The sequence below is a fragment of the Akebia trifoliata genome, unplaced genomic scaffold (assembly GCF_017979445.1).
Source record: "Akebia trifoliata isolate Shusen 1 unplaced genomic scaffold, ASM1797944v1 Contig00728, whole genome shotgun sequence".
Lineage (NCBI taxonomy): Eukaryota > Viridiplantae > Streptophyta > Magnoliopsida > Ranunculales > Lardizabalaceae > Akebia > Akebia trifoliata.
Window position 1 is genome coordinate 97251 of NW_028237152.1, and position 15877 is coordinate 113127.

The 15877-nt window shown below is 35.7% G+C and overlaps 2 protein-coding genes across 2 annotated transcripts; both read right to left on the reverse strand.

Annotated features, from left to right (window-relative positions):
- Positions 1–843: 843 nt before the first annotated feature.
- Positions 844–1959, reverse strand: LOC147381138 (uncharacterized). Its single transcript, XM_086430803.1, has one exon. It carries the CDS (start codon positions 1957–1959, stop codon positions 844–846), a length of 1116 nt encoding a protein of 371 aa, XP_086286929.1.
- A 97-nt stretch (positions 1960–2056) lies between these two features.
- LOC147381139 (putative disease resistance protein RGA3) lies at positions 2057–6609 on the reverse strand. Its single transcript, XM_086430802.1, has 2 exons — positions 4964–6609; positions 2057–2511 (listed from the first exon to the last, which is right to left on the reverse strand). The coding sequence occupies exons 1-2, from the start codon at positions 6008–6010 to the stop codon at positions 2131–2133; spliced, it is 1428 nt and encodes a 475-aa protein (XP_086286928.1). The 5' UTR covers positions 6011–6609; the 3' UTR covers positions 2057–2130.
- Between the last annotated feature and the right edge of the window lie 9268 nt (positions 6610–15877).

The window sequence follows — 15877 nt, forward strand, 5'->3', positions numbered from 1 at the left end:
GTGACAAAATAGGGGTATCATTCATATATTATACATAGTGATATAGAAGTGTATAATTCATATATTAAACATAACATTTAACAAAATTATAAATTTTCATATTATTAAACAAAATTCATTTTAAATATAATATAAAAATATATTTTTCAAAACTTAACAAATAAGTCTGGATTAAATCATTGATTGCAAGAATTGCAAATTAATGGTGACTTTAAAAAAAAAAATGGGTGAATTTATTTCTTCTTTGTGAGAAGCGAAACTTATTCATTAAGTATCGAAAACATTGAGCTTTGGAAGATTGATTACTTTGATCGATCAACAAGTATGGTATCTGAAAACCCACTTTAGGTTTTAAGATTTAATTTATAGAGAGCATTTAAATGTACAAAATATCTAGTATGAATTTGTAACAACTAATTCGTTTTTTTACAAAAGAACACCTAGATTTTCTTCTGTCTACTAGTACTGGCTCCTCTTGATCTCTCACCAACACATGCTTCTACAGCTGCAACAATCCGAGCTTCAAATTTATAACCTTTTAAGGCCACTCTCACCTTCCTGACCACCTGTTGCTTCATCACGCGCCGCTCTGCCGTCGAAAGATTCTTACACTTATCCATCCCTTTGAGAAACCCAACAACCATGTCGCCTGAACCTCCAACATTCTTCTCGAGCCTTGCAAGCTTCTCCACCACTTGAAAAGAAAACATCTGATCTATGCTTGCTTTGTTGCCCACCTCAACAAGGTCGTGTATACAATGCACACACACCTCCCTTGTTTTGTGCGATTTGCTCTCAACCAAATGAGCCAACCTCTCGATGAAACCCATTTGGACTATTCGATTAAAAACGAGGGTCCCACCTTGCCCAAAGAACATCTGATGGAGAGTTGTGTATGTCCTGCAACTCCACGATGTTGCATTGCATCATCTTGACTAGCTCGGGAACAACATCGTACTCAAGAAACTTCCAGATGCACGGCTCTCCACCCAAACAGGCCAGCTTCATTAGTAGAAAAGCAGATTCTGATCTTGTTGAGTTGTTTCCAGAGTGTCTGAGTTGCAACAACTCTGATAATCTTTCAATCAGGGGACTTTGGATTATCATTTCTCGGATCGTAGCCTCACCCGCCTTTTCAATCACAGATACAAGCTCCTGCATTGCCTCCAATACTAGGTTCTGATCTCTGTCGAGAATCTTGTGAATGAGATCTTCAAATGTCTGTATTTTAGGTGCAATTGGGACATTTCTATCGGACAAAACAAATCTTTCCAAGCTTAGCCTCGCATGCCAAGGCAAGAGGTTGAGTGTACCCGACCGAAGAAACCTATTCACATGTGGGCCACCTAACTCATAGAACACCTTCAGTGTGACGATTGCATGGTGTTGTGTGACTTCTGATCCATTCTCAAGAAGCTTAATTAGACTCTTGTCGACCCCAAAATCAAACATTTTCTCAATTGCCTTCAATTTTCCTGCTTTGGTCAATGAAATCAACATTGTGAACACACTCTCATGCCACTCTTCAGTGTTAGACGCGAGCAAATCAACCAACCTATTTATGGGTATGCTTTGGAGAACCTTATCAATGGTATCTGGGCTTCCATATTCAGCAAACTTTGCAAGAACCATCGATATGTTGGTTTGGGTCATGGGGTCCTCACAGTTTTCCAAAACATGAGCAAGCTTGTCAACTGTACCAACGGTTTCAAGTGATTGGACATACTCATTATAATCATTCTTACTAAATATATTACTAATTGCCCTTGCAAACCCTGCAACAAGATCCGGTGAACCGAAATAGATCAAATCTGTAGTCCTTGGGCCCAATATGCTACAAAAGCTTGCTCTACTAGCTTCAAGTTCGGATATTGAGTTGCTAGCCATGAGAGCTTGAACAATGGCTTCTAAGGTGATTATTGCCTGTTTTTCTTTTAATACATCAAGGGAAGAGTTCATCTTCTGCTCTACAATGATTTTAACTTCTTCTTTCCCGAAAATGAAAAGCCATGGAGTGATGGATGCAGTGACATCTGGCGTAATACACTTAGCAGCATTTCAACTGCCTCATTGGTCTTACTGTCGAGATACAAAGAAACCATGTCATGTACTTGGTACATGGGATAAGAATCAGTTTTGACCCTCAACAAGCTTGCAGACTGCGAGAAGGAACAATGTGTCCTGGCCTAGCACCAACCATAGAGCTTCTAGACACGCTTCTGGGATGGATTCGGCCCATGATAGCACTGCAAGAGATATGAAAAGCCGTCTCGAGTCTTCCAGCATGGTTTCTAGACTGAACTCAAATGAGCCAAAGATGGTTAATTTGTTCTCAGCTTCTTTCTCATTCACGTATGAGATGGGACCCGGGGCACATGTGGCATAGATAGAGAGATTGCTGATGGCCCTTTCCCATGTCTCAGCTCTTGTTTCTTTCCTCAGAGCCTTACCCATGACAGCAACTGTAAGAGGGTGGTGGCCACAACGTTCAAGCAAGCTCTCGGCAACACTCTACAAGATGAAATATGGGATAGTTCATGTATATAAATTGGAGTAAAGGAATAAAATATTTAATAATTATCTGTTACATTATCTGTTACCCAAGTATAAATATAGAGAGTTACTATTGCTACATCAACTTTTACTAACGCCACACCAACTGTGCAATTCTTTTGGTGATTTACATAGGAATTGGTGTGGCAATATCAGCTCTCTTTCACATTATATTCCATTGATATAGAGTGTAAGCCCAACAGGGCACTAAGTATTGGATTTGGGGAATCCTAAATAAGTGAATTTTGGACTTGGTGGAATACTGTGAATTATATAAAAGAAGTGATCCTTATAAAATAACAAGAATAGCGAATACTGAGATGAAATGTCTCATGATTCGTACGATATATCAACATTCAAGATCATGTCATAGAACTTATAATCTATTGTAATAAAATGTCTACTAATATATTTCAATTAAGGAATGGAAGAACGAAAGGAATATGGAAGTGTTGCACCAGAATCCGACACGTTTCTAAAATAGGTATGTAAGTTGTCTAGAATAATCGAAGCAACAGAGGATTTGTATTTTATTAATGCCATGCAACTAAATAACTATTTACCCACACACGATGGTGATCAATGGTGTCTCAAAACACTGATTTATCCGCACTTCTTCCAGGCACAAATCACGATTTATGTCCCAGTTTTACCGTTATTAATGAATAATCATGTTTATGCCTCATATTATCTCTTTACATGATTTATCATCTTAATCAGGTATAATTGCATGAATAACGCATTTATCAGAAAACTGATTACGTGCGTGTTTGATTATGTAGGTCAAAGATTAGAAGAACAAAATGAGACACAAAATAGAGTTTCGTCTTTGCTTTGCAACTAAGAGAGTTCTAGAAGGACTCCAGCCAGGACCCAACAAATTATGGGTCAACTTCACTGTGGTGCGGCAAGCTCAACCCGCAGTGCTATAAAAGTGAGAAAGTTCGCCATAATTTTGCGCAGATCATTTATGTATGCATAAAGCAATCAATTTGTGGTAGTGTCTCATAAAGGATCCTTCCAAAAGCCCTTATTCCTTCTAGAAATAGGACCCTTGCCTATTATGGAGAAAGTTCTTAGCCTTAGGTCCCTTCCTTTAGTCTTTTGTCCTTGAGCCAATTCTTCTATAATTTTCTATTTTCAATAGGTTTTAGTTTTGTAAATATTGAGAGAGGAGAGAGTGTAACTTTGATCTTCATGAATACAAGTGTTCTTCTTCTTCTCTATCTTTCTTTTACTCTTACGATGACCCTAGGCTAATCTCCCTCCATTAGAGAGTTGGGAAGCCTAGAACAAGTTTTATTTATGTTGTAATTTAGTTGCGATTCCTCTATGTTTTGCTTTAATGTTTATGGGTTCTCTTCAAGGCTTGTCAAACTCCTATGGAACAAAGCTAAGAGATGAACCCTTGCACCCTTTATGCTAGAGTTTGATGGTTCATACTTTGGTAAGATCAAGATGTTCTGTGCTTAGTTTAGATATTGGGTAGTAAGGGCTTCATACCACAGTGAGTGAAGGAGCCCTAACTTTGATTCCCAACTGTGTGCAATTCTTTTCTTTGGATTGAGATAACAAGATGATAGAAACTAGATTAGACTGGGTAGATGGCTCTGGGTGGATCCTTCTCTCTAATGGCTTCCATTGCTATACTTTTAATTTAATTTCCAGCACTTTACATTTCTATTTTTGTGACTCACTTTTAACTCAAACTGTTTTAATATTTGGTTTTCAACCATTTCTACCTCAAGAACGATTCTCCCCTTATCCCTTTTGGTTCGACCCTTTGCTTGCCAACCAAGTTAAGGAAAAATTTAAATTCTAATCAACATTTCTAAGGGAATATAACGACACGATCAAATGGTAAAAGTTCCTCTCTATTTAGATACCATGCCAAGTGTTGAGTTTAGTCCCACATTGGACACTTATTGCCTTGTCTCTCTCCTTATAAGCTCCTGGGCCTCTCCACTCATTGTCAATTGGTTTTGAGTTGGACCCCCAAATTTATCATGGTATCAGAGCGGGCCTTTCTCTCCTCTATGTCACTCAATTCATATATCCACGTGCTTTGGCCCGGTCTGGCTCACAAATGCGGGGGCGTGTTGAGTTTAGTCTCACATCAGACACTCATTGCATGTCTCTCTCTTTATAAGCTTTTGGGCCTCTCCACTCATTGCTAATTGGTTTTGAGTTGGACCCCCAAATTTATCACTATGATATTGATCGGCCTAAAGACTATGGGATCAAAGTGGTGGAGAAGGAGATCAACAAAAATTAAATTTGGAAGCAGAGGACCAATTCAAAAATTGATTCGAGAACCATAATTAATTTCTAACAAAATGTTAAAATAATAATAATATAATTGAATTCATTTCACTTTGAAGGTCAAGAATGTATATAGTTTTTTTCATACCGGAAGCTCGTCCAGATTGAGTAGGCTATGGTAGAGAAGAATAGCTTTGCTTATTTCCCTTGTGTCGTCTTTGCATATTTCCACTTTCGCTGCCTCTGTTATTTCATAAACAGCCTCATTTCTAGTGGTTACCAAGAATCTACAATCATTATCAGACATCTTTGCAAACCGCTCAACTATATCTTGCTCCCACACATCATCAAGAAGTATCAAAATACTCTTGCCAAACAAGGCTTCTTGTAGCAAGTAACATACATAATCGAGATCCCCACTATTGTCATCCCTAATCTTCTTCCAAAATCCAATCTGCACCAAAAATTTACAGATTTTTCTAGCTAGGCGTTTTTGATATTCAGCCTTACTTCCATTGCAAGCAACTCTACTGCACCACTGACCAAACCTAAGTTCAATGGCCCCATGTATAAACTTCATTGGAGTAGCAGAAGCTACTTGACGAGCCAAGCATGATTTTCCAATACTCGATAACCCAACAATGAGGATGACCCGATGAGAACATTCTTGCTCCAATAAATTTATCAAATAGTGACACTTATTAGAAATTGGGTACCCTTGCACTCCACTGATTCTCAATCGAACAGGTGTGTTTTGTGTGGTTGAGTCTATAACTTTCTCAACATCCCCAGCCAGCTTTTGAGATTCAAGCCACCAGTTCAAGTCATCTTGGATTGAACGTATTAGTTTCGAGAGGGGGTCTCCTACAACAGAGCTCCAAAAAACCTTAGCCATGTTCTTAATTCTACTTTTGGACACAGTCTTCCTTGCCTTTCCAATGTTTGGATGTAACCGTTTGATAAGTTCATTCAAGCTTTGAATTTGGTGCTCTAATTGAGGATTATGAAGCTTGTGCGCGTGTTTTTGCTTCATCCGCCGGGTCAAAATTTCAAGCTCAAATACGAACTTCTCTAGGTTCTGAATTCTCTTCGGAGCTTCATCTAGATTCCTAGATGCTTGCTCTAATGCAACAACAGCTCCTACCATGCTAGAAACAATTTGTGTAGCCGAAGATAAAACTTGCAAAGCATCCATTTTCACCCAAGATGAGACTACCAATATTCCGATTAATATAAAAATAAATAAATAAATAAACAAGTTGTGCACTTAAACCATTTATCTAAGTAAAAAAGAAGCACCCTAACAATCAAGCCCGGTTTTTCCAAATGAGGAGTAAAAATCTCTTTGTAGAAGTCATAAACCATGAGATCCCTAATCTTCACAAGCAAATAATACACAATCACCAAAATGAAATATACTTATGGACATCAAGCTTCATAAGATTGTCTAAATAATTGAAAACCCAATTTAGGGTTTAGGATCAAGAGAACTTCATAATAACCAAATCCAACACCTGTAAAAAAAAAAAAACCAATTCTGATAATATGAAATTCGATAATACCCAAGAATCTCTTAACTTAATCAACCCAAAATCAGCTCCGAATTCTCAAATAATCTGTCAAAAAACCCATCAACTCCACTGAGTTCTAACATATCACCCATGAACAATCAAAACCCATTCCCCAAAAAAGAACACATGGTCATCAGCAAAATCAATGTTCTCTTCCCTTGATGGTGATGGTGGGGTGACAGTAACTCAAGAAGCTAGCAGAATCGTCTTGAATAAAAATTGCATGAAATTGAGAACATGGTTTTTAAACTCGTCCGAGACCGAGACGTATCGCCCGAGTTAACTCGGTATCGCAGCCTAACGATACAAACTCACAATGAGTCATGAGACAACCGCGTATCGTGAGATATGCGAGTCGTCTCGGACGATATTTTCGCAAAACTCGTCCGAGACAAACGAGATATCCGAGACATTAAAAATTTTACATTAACTCACGAGACAAACGAGTTGTATCGGACGAGATTTTTAAAATCTCGTCCGAGTTAACCGAGTCAACCGAGTTTTGCGAAAAAAAAAAGTTACAAATGAATTTGTAATTTGTTGTGATAAATACTTAAATGTATTTTTGATAATTTGTTTTATTTTTTCTTTAGAAGTTTTTTGATGAAAATTTCATTAGAAATTTATACTAATCTTTAGGAAACATGTGTTTTATTTAATGGGTAGCGTTCAATGACTAACTTTTTGGCAAAACATTTTTCAAAACATGAGTTAGAAGTTTTGGAATGGGCTGATTTTTGGTGAGGATGATCTCTACAGTGAGGAAATCATCCTCACAAAAAATCAGCCCATTCCAAAACTTCTAACCCATGTTTACAAGTTGAAAAATCGTGGACCGTTCATTTTTTGTAAATTATTTTTTATGGGGTTAGAAGTTTTGGAATGGGCTGATTTTGGGTGATGATGATCTCCTCACCGTAGAGATCATCCTTGCCAAAAATTAGCCCATTCCAAAACTTCTAAGTCATGTTTTGAAAATGTTTTGCCAAAAAGTTAGCCATTGAACGGGACCCTTATTTAATTACCTAGAATTTGATTGATAGGTATATTATGAACTTTTTTTTAATTTTATATTTTTTGTGGGGTTCATTTTTTAATAGGAATCAATTTTGAATTTTTCCTGAATTTTTCAGATTTTTTAGATTTTTTAAATGGTTAAAAACCATTGTTTCAATGTTGAACGAGACGACTCGACGAGACGAGACGTATCGTCCGAGTCAACTCGGTATCAGAGGTGAACGAGACGAGACCAAATACCGAGTTTAAAAACCATGATTGAGAAAGAGAATAGAGGTAGGTGTTCTTACCTCATCTAGAAGTACAAACTGAAGAAATCCTTGGAATTCTCTTTAGTTCAAAGTCTAAATCCATCATTTAAGCCATTGAAAATAACGAAAACATTGTACTAACTAAGTCAACGACCAATCTTTGTTCAAACCATGGTTTTTAAACTCGGTATCGCGTCTTATCTCGTTCAGCTCCGATATTGAGTTGTCTCGGATGAGTTTTCCGATACATTTGAGACATCTCATGAGATAATTCAAAAAATTACACTGTAAAACATAAAACTCGATCAAAAAATGACTGTGAGTTGATCTCGTTCAGCTCAGATACCGAGTTAACTCGGGCGATACATCTCGATCTCGGACGAGTTTAAAAACCATGGTTCAAACCCGATGTCTCGTCTCGTCTCAATCCTCACTCTATACCAAGTTGAATCGTTCGAGTCATCTCGTCTTAGTTGAATCAAATCATTAAAAATCAATTTAATAAATAAATATTTATCATTGTTCTTTTACTAGAGGGTTGCATGTGGTTAAAAAATTAGAGTTTATATATGACTATTTTTTTTTTAATTACTTTAAAATTATTTCCATTCCTTTTTTATGTTTTTTTTTTAAAATTTTTTTATTCAAGGTTTTAATTTGGATGTTAATTGATTTTGTCTGACCACCCAACACATATACATCTAGGGTGTATGTTTATTTTCTTCTATTTTTTGGTTACTTAAAGTGTTGTAAATTAATTTTTAATTCATCATTTATTTAGGTTTTTAATTAGGGATTTTAATTGAATTCCCTTTTAAAACCTTCAATTTATCTGTGTAGGATTACTAAAGTGGTACCTGAAAATTGAAAAATTATCGAAATAATGGTAATTTACCATTTTGATAAATAAGTTTTTTTATTTTTATAAAACTGATGTATTTTGAAATGAACAATAATATTTGTAATTTTTTTTTCTACTTTATTTTATAAAATAATATATGTCACACCCCCTTGATCCAACACAAATCCAAGATTTCTTTGCTAGATCTCAAGGCATGATAAACTACTCAACTCATTTTACATATAATAATAAGATAACAATTCATGTTTCCAACAATTATAATGCAACAAAATATATATAAATGACAATATAAAATTAGAGTGTGGAAACTAATCAATAATAATCATGATCCATAATCCTTAAATCTCCTAAAAATATATCACACCAAGATAAACAAAAGACATATCTAAGTTACAATACTAAATAAAAGCACACAATGCCCTAACATAAGTTTCTCATGCTGAAACATAAATAACCTAAATTCTAAATATTTCTCAAATTGATGGAGATTGCAACTCATTGAGATCTCAACCCTAGATATCTTCTCATAAATTGGCTCCTTAATAGTCGAAATATCTAAAATGGTGAATAGTAAAGAGGGTAATGAGAATTACTCAACAGAAAATCTAATGTCCTAACATCTAGTCACGACATGAAACATATAATCATACTGAAATTTAAATCATGAAAATTTTGATATAATATAGTATTCGAATAAAGACTAAGTGAAAAAAAGTAAACAATTGTAATAATCATTTATCTATCAGTTCTATAGTTAAATTTTTTTTATCACGCTTTAGAAATTTAAAACATCTATCAGTCATCACATAATAAAGAAAAATACATAATACAAATATGACAGTGTAATCGATAAAAGCGTTAAGGAACATGTCGATATGACGACCTTGACTATGGCATTTCGATATTCGCAATTATTATCGACGTGAAATCTCACCATTCCTATTTGATTTTGTGGTCGGTCATTGCTACTATATTTGGATGATCATTTATTCAATTTAGACTGACCATTAAACAAGGTCCAAATACTTGAACCAATTATGTTGATCATTTGTTTGATGATTACACTTTTAATGATCTATTAGTACAAGAGAGACTCCTCGTGTCTAAGCTTATTAAACGATGCAATTTGAACCTCGACTATCTCTACACTATACAAATACCACATTTACACGTAGATATTCTCCAAAAAGAATAGAAAATCAAGTGTTATCCTAGATTGACTCATTGCTTCTGAAAATATATCAGCGAAACATTCTTTTTAGGTTTTTCACGACCCTTTTCAATTTTTTTTTTTGTATTGTATGTATATATATATAGGGTCACGTTCAATGGCAAACTTTTTAGCAAACTTTATGGCAAAACATTTTTTGAAACTTGAGTTAGAAGTTTTGGAATGGGCTGATTTTTTGTGATGATGATCTCTACGGTGAGGAGATTATCATCATCAAAAATCAGCCCATTCCAAAACTTCTAACCCCATCAAAAACAGTTTACAAAAAATGGACGGTCCACAAATTTTCAACTTGTAAACATGGGTTAGAAGTTTTAGAATGGGCTGATTTTCGGTGAGGATGATCTCCTCACCGTAGAGATCATCCTCACCAAAAACCAGCCCATTCCAAAACTTATACCTCATGTTTTGAAAAATATTTTGCCAAAAAGTGAGCCATTGAACGCTACCCATATATATATATATATATATATATACAGGGGCAGAGCTAGTAAGGAGCTGGTGGGGGCAATTTCCCCCTACAGAACTTTGAGACACCCCTATATATATATATACAGGGGCAGAGCTAGTAAGGAGTTGGTGGGGGAAATTTCCCCCTACAGAACTTTGAGACACCCCTATATTTTCAACTAATTACATGTCTCATTTGTCCCCACTCCCTCAATTCTCTCCCCATTTTCCCCCACACCCTTACCTCCCTCAAAATTTTGCCCCCACATAACTTTGAGACACCCCTATATTTTAAACTAATCACATGCCCCATTTGTCCCCATTCCCTCACCTCTCTCCCCATTTCTCCTTACACCCTCACCTCCCTCCAATTTTTGCCCCCACATAATTTTGAGACACCCCTATATTTTCAACTAATTGAATGCCTCATTTGTCCCCACTTCCTCACCTCTTCAATTTTTTGTTGATGACATTGCCTCTTGATCGGGACTTCTCAAATACTAATTGGAAATGACTTAAATATCATTTTCTTCAACTTTTAACCAAAAACCTCTTAATTTCTCCCTAAAACCATTCATCTTCACTAACACAACTAACCATAGTTTGCCCCCACTACAGGAAAATCTTGGCTCCACCCCTTTTTCTATCTAATTAATGTTTTATAAGCTTCACTAGAATAATTTTTTAATTAGTTGGATAATTCGAATTGAACCACACATCCAAAAATGCATTCAATGTCTTGGATTATAAGCCACGAATCTACTTATGGACAATTACATCACTTTCATTTTTCATTTTATTATTTTTGAAAACGCTAGATTCCAACTCCTCCATCAAACAAATAATTGAGATAAGAGGAATAACGAATATTTCCTAAAAATCAATGCTGATCGCCTAGGAACCAATACAATTTTTTTTTCTAGGGGTACATTTTTGTTGAAAACCTATATCATCTCAAGCATCTGTTTGACGGAGAGCCTCAACATGAGGCTAAACTTTTATTTGAAAATATGAATAATATACCCCATTTGTCCCCACTGAACTTTAAGACACCTCTATATTTTCAACTAATTAGATGCCCCATTTGTCCCCACTCCCTCACCTCTTCAATTTTTTGTTGATGACTTTGCCTCTCGACTGTGACTTCTCAAATATTATTTGGAAATGACCTAGATATCATTTTCTTCAACTTCTAACTTAAAACCTCTTAATTTCTCCCTAAAATCATTCATCTTCACTATACAACTAACCATAGTTTGCCCCCACTACAGGATATATATATAATTTCTTTCTATAAAGAATACTAACAAATGTATGGTAATGACATCTAGCCAATGTTACATCATTTTCAACCATCTATCAATCTATTCATTCATCTATCAATAAATCACATCTCACGTGACATAGCCACTAAAAAATGCTAGTATCACTGACCCATCAAACATTTGATAACATAGGTTCCCTTTATCCATTCATTACTTCATCGATAAATAATCTATAATTCTAGGTACCTATCAAAGTACATCTTTCTTAAAAATATTTTTTATTCTAACATATCAACCAATTCTACATGATGATTCTGGTTGACTAGAAAAATTTAGAAAATGCGATTAAACAATAAACAGTTAAAATTATAGAAAGTTATGAAAATTTGTCTAAGTGTGAATGCTCCTTCGGACATCTGTGGGATGCTGCAGATCCTCTATGTTTTTGAGTTGCCACCTAGTTTAGGTTTAGGAAGCATAAGATGACTCTGAATGGAATTCAGTTCGGTCTACGATAAAGACAATGGGTAAGGAGTCAAACTACGAGTTTCGGGAGGTGTTAGGCATCAAATCAGCCCGATCAAGACGATCAGTTTCTACTACGATCCAAGACTATCCTATGATCAATGAGTGAAGACTAAAGTCAAACTAGGGTCAAAGTGATGTCAAAGTCAACTACAAGTGACTATAATCAAGGTCAAGGTTAAAGATTGACCATCATCATCATCATATTATGCTAGATTAGCTAATTGAGTCCTATAGCTTAAATTTTCTAAAATTGGATTACATGATTTTCTCGAATTTTGTATTTTTAATAAAGAAATATTAATTCTCAAAAAGCCTAATTTACCCAATGTGGCAAACATTAGTGAATAGATGTAATACCAAATGCATAAAAAAAATCAATGAATCAACTTGATGACCAAATTTTATAAAAGAAAAAAAATCGAATTAAGTGCTAACAAGTCAACTCGTAAAAAAATTCGGAAATAAACTTAATGAGTGTGAAGAAAAAATAAAAATATATATATTTTGTTGTTGTTAAGCCTAAAGTGACTTCTTAGGTTGCCTACGTACCCTAGATATCTTTTGGGATCAGACCAAACGTAGTTCGAAAAATACACGTTAAATCTCAAAAAACTTGTCCAGGTCAACGAGTTGGCTCGGTGACTTTTAAAATTTGATAAAAATTAACTTAGCCTACTTAGAAAAAAATATTTTGTTTTAATCTTGAAATGTGAATTTTTGAAAAAGTGAGATGACTCATTGAATAAACAAAAGAAAACTTTTATGCATTGAATTGACTCGATAAAAAGTATAAAAATAAAATAAAGAAACAACTCGACTAACCTTAAAGAAGTGCAAAAATCCAATTGTTAGGATCCCTTCAAAAAAACCTATAGAGTCTCAACATGATGTTTTCTCCACAGTTTGATTAAACCGATATGTGATAATCTCTTTTATCGCATATGTGTGATCGTCCGAAAAGAATTGCTACAAAGCTCGGGATGGGACAAACAATGAAGAGGTATTACAAATTGAAGTTGTAGTGAGTAGGGTTGCAAGTTGAAGGTGTTTCTGCTTCAAGGATGGAAGTGTGAAGAATGGGTTGTGGACAATGAAAATATGAAACCGAGAAGGTTTGTTAAGTGGTTTTATGGCTGCAAGAAAACGTGGATTTGTGGAGGTTGCTTGGGCTACTATAACAAAGGTCTATGGAGGTTTAATGAAGGGAGGGAAGAAGAATGAAGAGGATGATAGAGAAACATCTGTTGGGGTTGCCTGGATGTGATGAAAATAGTAAGAAAAGCTATGAGTTTGCTACGATGAAGATGATGATAATAGAAGAGGTTGTTTGAGATAAAGAGGATGTGATGAGGTTGAGAATGTGAACAATGGGTAGAGGATGAAAGTGAAGTGAAGATGTTTATGGGTTGGTTTGGTGGAGGAAGAAGACGATGGTGATGAAGAAGTTCGATTAAGAATGAAGAAGATAATAATGGTGATGAGTTCAACTATTGGAGGTGATGAGAATGGAGAGTTGTGTTGGAGGTCGAGGTAAGTAACTCTGCCCTATTCCTTATTTTTCTTCTTTTAAATTTTTTTTTCTTGCTATTTTTTTTTGTGGAACCCTTTGCTACGCTTTTATTTCATTTTTATTTTAATTTTGAAACCTTTCTATTGCATTTTTTTTCTTATTTTCCTTCCTTTCTTGCCGAATCTCCTTAGTTTTATGTGAGTCATTAGAGAACTCTCTTTTCTAAACATGCATAGGGTGCTGCTTATATAGACAAAAATAAGGAGAGGTCAAGTCCCATAAGGAATCTCTCTCTCTTATGTAGTTTCAACTGAGCCTTTGGGGGGGAAAGAGGTCAAGTAATCATAGGACTCTTTCTCTCTCTTACTCGATTTTTTTCCTTCTTTACACTTCTCTTGGGTGAACCAAATGTGGGAGAATTCTCCTACAATTGAAATACATTGGCAATGATCCCATGCATCTCAGGTGTCTTGCAATGAATCCACTCTAAAATTCAATTTGTCAATTTAATTCCAAGCGCGATCGATTGGTTAATTATCCAAATTTTGCGTCAATTGATGATTTAGATTTTTAAAATTGATTAGGTAATTTGGTGATTTTCATTTTAAAAGGTTTGTTAATTAGTTTGATCGATAGATTCATAGATAAAAGTTCTTTGAAAGAGTTGAGCCAATTGTTCCTCACTCAGTCCCTGAGCTTGTATGATATTGATATATACTTTTACGTGAGTTCTGAGACATCCAATCTTATCAAACTGATCCATATCTGGTATGGTGAATTTCTCTAGCATACGAAAAATAAGAAATAATGTCATTGTCCTTAATCTAAGGGCAAAATCATTCGAATCTTTGATATTCTTCAGAGTAGTTTTAATTTAAGTTATTCGATAGGCTAAGACAAGGTTGATGGGTATTTTATATGTTTTTTGGTCTTCATCGAGGTCAAATATATCCTGAGGCTATTTAATTTTATCTTTCTTCTTTTTAGTTTTCAGGCTAGCAATTTGTGCTTTAACAGATGTAGTGATTTGCACTTGGAAAAAATTCAAAAATTTGATGAAGTGTCACTTGGAACATGGTAGTTGTTCCTTTACAGGGCAATGATAGGTTACTCGAACTTGACGACAATATTCATTTTTTTTTATAAATAGCATTGTATTCAAGAACCAAATTCAAATCGGTCGAGATGACCGACCTGGAAAAACAAGACAAGACTAATCACGAAACAAGACAACAAATCGTATCCCACCTACACACAAAATCTTCAAAAAACAAACCCCTAAGCTCCTTAAATACTTTCGACCAACAAAAGATAAGACCCAAGATAGACATAATTGTTTGTGGACAATCTAATTGCTTCCCCTCGAAGATGCGCCTATTTCTCTCAATCCACACCCCCAACAAATTGCGAATGGCGTAATGTTCCACAACATCCTCTTTGTGCCACCAAACGTGTGTCCAATTGACGACCAACTAGTGAAGATATCCTTAACTGATCTCAGTAGGCATGTTGAAATCCCAAATAACTTAAAAAAATGAGTCCAAATGGCATGTGAGAATTTACAATGGATTAGAAGGTGATCCGAATATTCTTCATCTTCCATACATAACACACAGCAACTATCCCCGCACAATCCATGCCGCATCAAACAAATCCGTCGTTTGAATCCTTCCTAGAACCGTCGTCCACGTGAAGAAAGCAACTTTGCTTGGCACTTTTGGACCCCAAATCGAGTCATGAGGGAAGAGAGAAGCCCCATTGCTATTCAAAGATTGATAGAAGGAACGAACCGAAAATCTTCCATCTTTACTTGCCGTCCAAATCCTCTTATCTTCCCTTCCCGTACGTAACTCGATTCTTGAAGCGTCACCGACTAACCTGCCAACTTCTTGAAGTTCCAACTCATTAATGCCCCTTCAAAAACCAAGGTCCCATGCAAAGTCTCCGCCCATGGCTCAACGAATGGATGTGATTGGTTGCCCTTTCTTCAAGGATAAGGAATACAACATTGGGAATACCTCCATTAGAGGTCGATTTCCACACCATGTGTCTTCCGAGAATCTTACTCGACTGCCTTCCACTTTGAATTTGACTCTCGCTTTGAATAAGGGGATAATCTTCATGATGCCCTTCTACATCCCGCACCCATATGGTTGTCTGGTTGGTCCACTTTCCCACCCTGTCTGACTGGACTTGTACTTACTTTCTATAACTCGTCTCCATAAGTTGTCCCCATCGTTTCCAAACCTCCACAACCATTTTCCCCTCAAGGCCATGTTCATTTCCCCAAGTCTCCTAATACTGAGACCGCCTTGTTTCTTAGTAGAGCAAACCTGTTTCCAATTCACAAGATAGTGTTTTCTATTCCTATTTCTGT